Below are 8715 nucleotides of genomic sequence, written 5' to 3'. Positions count from 1 at the left end.
ATCGTTCTCCACGCGGTGGCCGTGGCGTCAGTCAGAGAAGCAAAAAGCTTCCGGGCGAACTGAAAATGACACATGCGATCCCGCCGCACGGCGCTGCCGGTTGTGTCCAATTGGGGAAAAGACTCTTTGGAAAAGACAAGAATAGACATAACACAGCGATGCACAGGAAAAGAGGTATGATCAATGGTTTCGAGGTTTGGTGGAATTGACGGGAAAACGCACACCGTCGTTCTTTTAATGAGTGATGATGAATTGTTGTTTGTTTCATATCCCTCTTGTTGTGCAAATGAGGAAATCTTATTCACTCTACACCATCTTCCCACAGTGGCATGCACTCGCCCCCGTATCCATTCTAGGATGAATGAGCCATCCCTCGTCGACGACATATCGGCTCCCTCCACGCTGACTGCATCAGCACAACACCAGAGTTCAAACATGGAACACATGGGTTTGGGTGCACCACAGGGATTCCAATGAGAAACAAGTCGCATTTCTAATCCTCGTCTGGCACGAGCCCCAATGTGCACAGGTGTGGAGGCCACAAGATGGTACGTACCGCCATCCACATCCTCATTCCGCAGAAGTATAACGGGCACAACTATTGGTGTTGTGTCGGTGTCAAACAATTCCACGCCTCCCCTCAACAACCATTTCGCTTTGCTAATAGCCTTTCCCAGAGACCACATGTACCCGTAAAAAACGCCACTCTCAGTACGCCGCCAACACGTTTCATACGGCAAGGAATTAACCGGTGTTTCTGCCATCGTCGCCAGATCTCTCGTGTGAAGAGTAACCGGGGGTGCTTTACAGGTTTGTATCATCAAAATGTTCATCACCTCCTCGGTAGTTAATGGGTGCCCGTTTTCCCGTGGTTGGATTGCCCAGACACACATATGAGAGCGTTCGGCCGCAAAACACAAGGGCGGTGGAACAGCCATTGGCTTGCTTTTAAGCCGTCGGGGAGGTTTTCCCAGTGCACAACATGATGGCAGCCGTGCAGCCCATCGCTGTAGGACACGATGCTGTTTACGCTGGCTTGTCGTCGGCACAGCAATCCGCACGGTCACAAGCCTCGAAGAAAAGTCGTCATCCGGTGATGAGGAACAGCCGTCAATACGCGTCTTGAGAACACTGTAATGGAACCGACGGCAAAATCGCCAATGGGTGGGCAGCCAAAGCACTGCCGTCCGGCCTCCACCAGAGGAAAAGGCCTGCGTAGAGAGACACTGGGGAAGAGAAGGTTGAGGTGCAGCAGCAGGAGGTCCACAGCTGCAAAGGGGAAGTTGCGTCTTGCCGTAACGAAGAGCAATAATCCGACGTCGAATTCGACGACGTGTCGTCGCTCGTCGCCTCAACAGAAATCTACGGCGTCGCCTTAAAAGCAAGCACCACGCCCTATAAGTTAGAGGACGTTTTTTCTTCTGCACCCGTCCTTTCTCTTCTTCGACTGTTTTCGGTGTTGCTGGTGGAGGCTCCTCGGCTGCCAACAGTCGCACAAAACGTTTAGACCTCCGTGAGCGAAAATTCGCCAACCGCATCACGTCTGACAGCGGCACATTCGCAGAAGACGGACGGCGGTAGTGAACAACAGAGCGTGCCGTACGAGAAAAGGCCCTCTCATTCTCATGACGAGGTCGTTTACGAAACAACAAGGCAGAAAATGCAGCCAACTCTTCCACACGGCCGGTTAAAAACTGTGCGACATTCATCAAGCGGGCTTACTAATCTTGGAAGGTGTTTCCATGTGCAGGACCATATTTTTGTTAAATGGTAAAAAAACATCAAAAAAAAAAAAAGAAAGAAAGAAATTTATTTATTTATTTGTAAAAAAAAAAAAAAAAGGGAGGGGATTGGGAAATGACGACGCAAAGATTTTCCCCAACCCCTCCAATAAGTTCCAACGGTGGAAAGAGACATATATATATGCATATATATCAATATGCCTCCCGTCCCAGACAAAACACAAAAAAAAAAGCCTTGTTTATGTCGTTTCGATAGCAACAGTTGGAAAATTCAAAAGAATGACGGTAAACCTTGAGACTCCCATTCTTGCAACGCCCGTTCCATTGCCGCGTGTCTTGGGGCAGCCAAAAACTTGCCAGCAGTTGTGACGATAAACTCTTTTGACAGACGACTTAATTTCTCTACAAAATGCTCTTTTACGCCTTGGAGACAGCGCTGCTGCAGGACCGCATCCCAGCCCTGACGCCCCTCTCTAATTAACAATGTGTGCATTGTGTACACGAGGCACCGCCGCAGACCCTCTTCGCCAATGGCCTCAAGTTTGTCCGCATCACTCACAACGTCTCGAACAAAAACCCAGTCGGACGGCAATTTCGCTTCAAACCACCGCATGCATTGCTTCTTCTCCTTTGAGAAAGAAATCGCTTCTATGGTGGTGAGAGCGTGACTGAATGCCTCTTCACCGTCCATCCCCGCAGCTGTTATTGCCCCCTTTTCTGCCCCTAGAAACTCTCGAACCTGCTGGATGAGCCTGCCTGCCGCATCGTACTTGTGATCAGCAACGTCATGAAGCATGGCGACAAGAATAACTCGCGAGATTGTCAACGAGGGGCAAGAAGCCGCTCCGTGTTCCATGTGAAGAATGAGAAGGGCGTTCCCCGTGACAGCCTCCATGTGCGCCAGCCCATGGGTGGCGTCACGGCCAGCACACACATCGCCTACAAACCTTCGGCACCGCGCCCAAAGCAGGAGGTGACCCGCCTCCATCGTTGCACCACCCCTCCCTTGAAGAAAAAAATAAATAAATCAAACAGTGGTGAAGCAGAGACGTGAAAAAAAAAAAAAAACTGTAAAGGCAATCCACCACACATTCATCCTTCACTGTTCCTAAAGTCCCACTTTTTTTACCCTCTTCTTCTCGTGAGTGGGAGTGAAATGCATGCCAGATGGTGCCCCCCAGTCCCGCCCAATGGTTCAACGAGGTCCCTAAATGACAGCCCAAGCAAAAGCAGTCTCAACAGCTATACATCACACGCACAAACTCACATATGCATCTTTTACCCGCTGCCGCCCTCTGCTGCATCAAACATCAGCGACAACATGTTGAAGTGAGACAATTCCTCCACACCACATGCAAACAGTTCCGCTTCGTATCGCCGTAAAAAACTCTGAAGAATTTCCTCGTCGTTGGCCTCTGCAAATCGCCAGCCCGTGTAAACATAATGCTCCTGGAAAGACCGCACCACGCATTCGCGAATGATAGCATCACGCATAAATGGCAAACGCATCATTTCAGCTTGCTCACGCACACTTCCGCAGCACCCTTCGGGATACCCGTCTGCTGCAGGGTCGTTGATGTCTGTTGTGGCGATCAGGTACCGGCTGCGTGCAAGAGCATAATGAAGACGGATACCCGTCAAGAGCGGATAATTTCTCGGCAGCAGCACCTCTAAATCCTCTAACAGTTTTTCGCATAGTTGCATCAGTCGTGTGACGTCATTTGGCGTCATAATGGCATTCAAAGAAGTAGCCAAGCATTCCATCCGCGCCTGCAAACGGTAATGATGTGTCGATGGAAGTCCAGAAGCCAATGTGTCAAGATCCATTAACTGACGCACGGCTTTCTGAGCGCGCTGTGCATATTTTTTGTCATCATCATCTTCTTCTTCTTTATACTTTTCCGTTTCTCCAGCTCCAAAACCTTCCTGCATGCAATTTCCATGTTCATGCACGGCATCCGTAATAGACCTTCCCAAAAGCTCGCAGTGGATGTTGTCAATGATTTTCTTGAACCCTGATTTCATTGGCCCGGCGAGATCCTTGTAGCTACTGTATCCCGCGTATGCACAACCAGGCAGGTGTGCGTACGGTTTCACCCGCCCATTTGCTGTGTTATTGGCCCTCACAGAGGAAACTACATCAACCGCTTTAGATGACACCTCTTCCTTGTCGTTGTGATCATCGTAAACAAGCTGTTGGCACGTAGGGCACACCACACCCTCCAATAACGCAGCGTAAGAAAGACAAAAGGTACAGCAACAATAGAAGCCATTCCGCTCTCGTTTTAACTCCCTTGAAAGAAGAAGTGAGGAAAGATATGTGACTGTTATCTCCTCACCTGGCTCAATGTCACAAAGAGCTACAACACGCAATACACCGCCTCTCGAGGAACAACAGGCACCTTCTTCTTCACCAAAGACAAATACCGCGTTTGGTGAACAACTGTGGTTTATAAAACCGGCAAACGGATACAACCCCTTCCCCTCCCCAGGGGCTCCCTCCAACTCAATCCTAAATTCTTCCACGGGGCAGAATGGAATGGCTCGTTCCGTCCAGCAGCGCACAAGGTCGGCAATGTCGCGCGCAAAACCATCCTCCGTTCCAATACTGTTTCTGTCCGCCGGTTGCATGGTGGCAATAAGATGCAACGCATTCCACATTTCACCAGCCTGTGTTGGCTCCCCAAAAAAAGCACCACTTTGAAGAGATTCCACTACTTGTGAAGTCACCGCATCGCTTATGAACGTCATACCGCCACGCCGAAACAATTCAAGTGCCGCACCCGTGACATTTGACATCTCGTTGTTTTGCATCTCCGTCTTAGCCGCGGTTTGATCTGGTGAGCTATGAAACAAAAGAGACCGTTCCTGCAACATGACACTGCCTTCAGAAATCTTTCCTGTGGCCACAAGTCCCACGCCATGTGTAACACGACACGCATTCTCAGACGGTTCAACAGAAGGATGCACGTAAAAAAAGTCTTCACAAGATGAAAAAGTGCCATCTGTCTCACTCGCCACTTCCTTCACGCCAAATAATGCCCGTCGAACTTGTTGTCGCAAACCCCCACAGGATGCACCAAAGTGTATTGTGGCCACTTGCACTGCAGTTATCGAAGAAATAAGATTCTTCCATGCAAGGGACAGGCATTCACGCGAAACCCACAATAATTCGTGGCTACTGCCCCCGCCGGATGTTTTTCTACTCTTCTCTGTGTAACGAGGTTGAGCAGCATTCTTTAGAAATGCGAGACAAGTCAGCAGATGAGCTTGATGCAGCAAAGCTGTCGCCTTCATTGTGAATAGACGTTGCAATACGCCACGACTCACTGCTATGCGGTGGAAAAAAAAACTTGCAGGTAATGTAAATAAATTATGCAAAAGCTCTTTAGCAGTGGCTAGCTCTGTACGAGGAGACTCTGCAATACACTGTTGAGACACCGTCGCATAAACCTCCTGAAAAAGTGAGCGTGCTGCCGCCGCAGTTGTCTCACTTAGAGAGTTTGAGTTTGCAGAAGTCATCGCGTCGGGGCGCCACCACCAATCGGTGGGTGTTGCCACGCCGTGAGATGCTCCATAACGCCATGCCGCTTCATCAGCTGGCAAGAGTGTGAGATGCGCCTCACACCAGCGCCAGGCCTGCTCTGCAACCTCCTCGTGGTCCCACCAGTCGCACAGCTTTTCTGCGAGGTCGTCTTGTCCCTTCTCCCGAGAGGATGCTGCCATCAGCTCACAGCACACCGCCTGCACCGCGTTCTTGGTTCCTGTCCACTGGATGCAGGAGTCCAAAATAGCAAGAACCACCTCCACAAGGAGCTGTGTTAGCCGCTGGTGGGGTAGTGCGGTCTCCGTCCCCTCCTTTGCATCCTTGTCGTCATCGGCCATCTCGTCCTCCTTCTGTTCCATTTGTAACAATAACTTCAGCAGCGCCATTCCAACAGATGCCGCCTCCGCAACTGCCGCCTGCGTTTGTGCTTGCCGTTGCTGCCCCAACCCCCTTGTTTGCCCGCCATTAACCGAATTCCCGGAGTCGCCGCAGGCCCCTTCAAGACGTTTCTCCCAACGCAACACCAGACACGATGCGTCTTCCATCAACAACTTCAGCGACCTCGCCGTCACTTATTGCATCCAACACTTAAATTAAAATTGAAGTCAAAGCACACATACAGAAAGACGCCACTCACATGCGACATGATGTGACTCACGCACATACACAAACACACAAAGAAGAGAAAAAAAAGATCCAACTGCACTGACAGGTTTCAAAAAAATAAAAATAATAACAATAAAAATAAATGTCATCAAAATGGCTACAAAACTGGCCTTTAAATGAAGTCTTTTCCCAAATTCCTACCAAAAGACACGGCGAACAAAAAACAATAAAAATGCTATTCTTTCGGAACACGTCAATACCTCATAATTCCACTGTCACCGTAAAGGTCTGTGGATGCATTATGATAAAATGGAGGTAGTGTAGCGTTAAAAACAAAAAATAAAAATAAAAAATAGAGACAAAACAAGAAAGTAACCAAACGGAAAATTCAAGACGCAGTCGGTCTGATATATTTGTGCCTAAATCACTAAAAAAATATAAAAGGGCATTTTATTCACTAAATGATATCCTCTACTCAGCTCGCCACTCACATTTATCAGTCTTAATTTCCTCTTTAACTCATTCAAAGCCCTTTCACCTGCTTGTTCGTCAAAAATTCTGCCCTTTCATGGCCTGCATTGAGAAGTTGCAACTCCAAGGAAATTATTTCTTCGTCGGCTTTCACCGCCGCCGCGCGGAACCGGAAGTACATGACAACAACAACCACAATCAGTGCAAGAAGAACGGTGCCAAGAACGGCAACGATGATAATAACAACATACTTATTATTTCCACCAGCTACTGGCACAGATGGGGGCACATTGTCGGCCTTCCACCCAGGAACATCCGCCCCAGCTCCCAACACAAGAAACCCTGCACTTTGTTCTGCGCCCCACTCCGTTTCCGACACACGGACACGAACCTGGATTGAGTACTTGCCATGTTCCTTGCCTCGCGGAATGCTGAGAACACAGAAAAGCTCCTTCTCCGTGGCATTAGTCACCCTGCAGAGAATAGGGTTGGCGGACGCGGCGTCACCCACAATCACATCGTTATACAAGGGATGCACAGGGTTAAAGTTCTTACCGCGAAAAATCACTTCCGCGCCTGTAACGCAGTTTACGCTCGCGGCAGCGCAGTTCCCCGCCGCGAACTCAACCAAAGGATCCGGTGGAAGGACATGAATCGTGTTGACGGCACCTTCCTCAAAAGGCACTGGTGCCTCCCCGTCCAAGAGAGAGACGTTCCAACCGCCCACGGTCCCGGCTTGAACCTGCATTTCGCAGGTCAATACACCGGTAGTGACTTTTTGGACAGCACACGTCGGGGCCGCCATTTTGTCGCCTCCCGAAACCGCAGGATTAAATCGGACAATATAGCTTGAGTCGGGAATAAACGTCCCAAACATCTCAAGGTCATCACCATTGCGCACGCTAAAAGGCCGTATAGCTCCCACGGTGGCCTTTGCGTGTGGTACGGGGCTCGACACACTCACGTTGACAACCTGGCTCACCACTTTGGAAGAATCAATTAGCACCGAATCTTGCTTGGACACCCCTTTATAGCACGAGAGGCAAATACAGAGACAACTGAGTTTGCCCGAATATCCGTAAAGGTCTTGTTTGAAGTACGCACTGACACTGGATGACAACACGGCAACACGGTCCAGTTGACTCTTGAGCGCCGCGGTACACGCATCTGCATCGCACGTGGCTGATGATCTGCTTGCAGTAAACGGAAGCAGCAGGACATCACCCTTGTTCACGCCGCCATCAATTTTGAACAAAGTTTTCTGTGTGCCCACCACCTCACCGGGGGTAAGACTTGTCTCCTTGTAGGCCAAAGTGTTCACCGCCATCCTGCCCCTTGCATCGGTTTTGTAGACAATGACGTTGAACGTTCCGGCACGGAGAGGGGGAGCAACAACGCGGTGCTCTTCTATGTCGAGCACCCCGGAAAAGTCCAACGATGGTGGCTGTTCAAGAGCATAAGTCAAATTGAAGTACTCCTTCACACCTTTGCCGGAGCTTTTTGTGTTTATTATCGCCATGCGCCAGCGCGGATCCACTCCCGAGACAAATAGAGGACACCTTTCATTCTCAACACACGCAACACGATCGACAATTGGACTCTTGATTTCAACAAACACCTCCAACCTCCGGCTCTCACGACTATGAGCGAACGCCTGAGCAAAAATTGTCGAGGACTCCGAGATGGTAAAGGGGTGTGTGTACAGTGCCATCTCTTCTGCATTGTTAACGGCGTACTTGATGATGGCCCCAGGCGTAGCACAGGTTATTGTCACCGTTTGTGTGACGGCTGCAGGGTCGTCAACCGTCACAACGGGCGCCTCAACAACAACGGGGATCTCATATGTGTAGCCCAACTCGCCCTCCGCAGTGGAGGAAGGAGTGATACTCAGCCATATGAACGGTGGTGAATTATCGCCGCAGCACGGCACAAGATGACGTTCGGTTATGTTGTCACTGGTCTCGCCCCAGATTGGAGCGCGACCATCATGAGCGTCTCGCCACGTCTCGCACATCGATGTGCCGTTGCCGCCGCCTGAAAACACCTGAACCCATTCATTTTCATCATTCTTCACAGGGACAAAGGAAGAGCCCTCAGGCACGGGGAACACGCCCGGGCGTCCCACACCAAAAGGGCACACAGCTGATAGTGGGCACAACTCCATATGCCTCGTCTCAGCACACAACGCGTTTGCCGCAGTCCAACTCATCCTGCTGTTCCTTGTGTCGATCAGGTGAAAAGAGTTGTTCGCTCTGAGCTTCATTACCAGCTGGTTCCACCCCTTGTTCAGTGGCAAGGTCTCGCGCACCTCCTTCTCCGAAGAAAGGGGTGACGAGCCAACCAACTGGC

The 8715-nt window shown here is 50.1% G+C and overlaps 4 protein-coding genes across 4 annotated transcripts, besides 7 other annotated features; all 4 read right to left on the bottom strand.

Annotated features, from left to right (window-relative positions):
• Tc00.1047053507675.39 (hypothetical protein, conserved) lies at positions 1–1709 on the bottom strand (the record flags this gene model as incomplete). Its single annotated transcript, XM_800594.1, has 1 exon — positions 1–1709. A coding segment is annotated over one exon (1709 nt), but the record flags the coding sequence as incomplete, so codon positions are not given.
• Positions 1–4029: a sequence feature (heterozygous, non-Esmeraldo-like haplotype).
• Positions 1773–1808: a sequence feature (T-rich).
• Positions 1809–1841: a sequence feature (AT_rich).
• Positions 2014–2730, bottom strand: Tc00.1047053507675.30 (hypothetical protein, conserved; the record flags this gene model as incomplete). Its single annotated transcript, XM_800593.1, has 1 exon — positions 2014–2730. One exon carries the CDS (start codon positions 2728–2730, stop codon positions 2014–2016), a length of 717 nt encoding a protein of 238 aa, XP_805686.1.
• On the bottom strand, positions 3021–5834 carry Tc00.1047053507675.20 (hypothetical protein, conserved; the record flags this gene model as incomplete). Its single annotated transcript, XM_800592.1, has 1 exon — positions 3021–5834. The coding sequence occupies one exon, from the start codon at positions 5832–5834 to the stop codon at positions 3021–3023; it is 2814 nt and encodes a 937-aa protein (XP_805685.1).
• Positions 4030–4254: a sequence feature (areas merged during assembly that could not be assigned to a particular haplotype. This can correspond to areas where the two haplotypes were merged or to regions with more than two copies in the genome that were merged during assembly.).
• Positions 4255–8715: a sequence feature (heterozygous, non-Esmeraldo-like haplotype).
• Positions 6007–6039: a sequence feature (AT_rich).
• Positions 6222–6250: a sequence feature (AT_rich).
• Positions 6419–8715, bottom strand: Tc00.1047053507675.10 (hypothetical protein, conserved; the record flags this gene model as incomplete). Its single annotated transcript, XM_800591.1, has 1 exon — positions 6419–8715. A coding segment is annotated over one exon (2297 nt), but the record flags the coding sequence as incomplete, so codon positions are not given.

Source organism: Trypanosoma cruzi, genomic scaffold (genome assembly GCF_000209065.1).
Source record: "Trypanosoma cruzi strain CL Brener 1047053516321 genomic scaffold, whole genome shotgun sequence".
In the NCBI taxonomy this organism is placed as follows: domain Eukaryota; phylum Euglenozoa; class Kinetoplastea; order Trypanosomatida; family Trypanosomatidae; genus Trypanosoma; species Trypanosoma cruzi.
The sequence above is the reverse complement of the archived record's forward strand: the minus strand, read 5'-3'. Positions and strand labels throughout refer to the sequence as shown.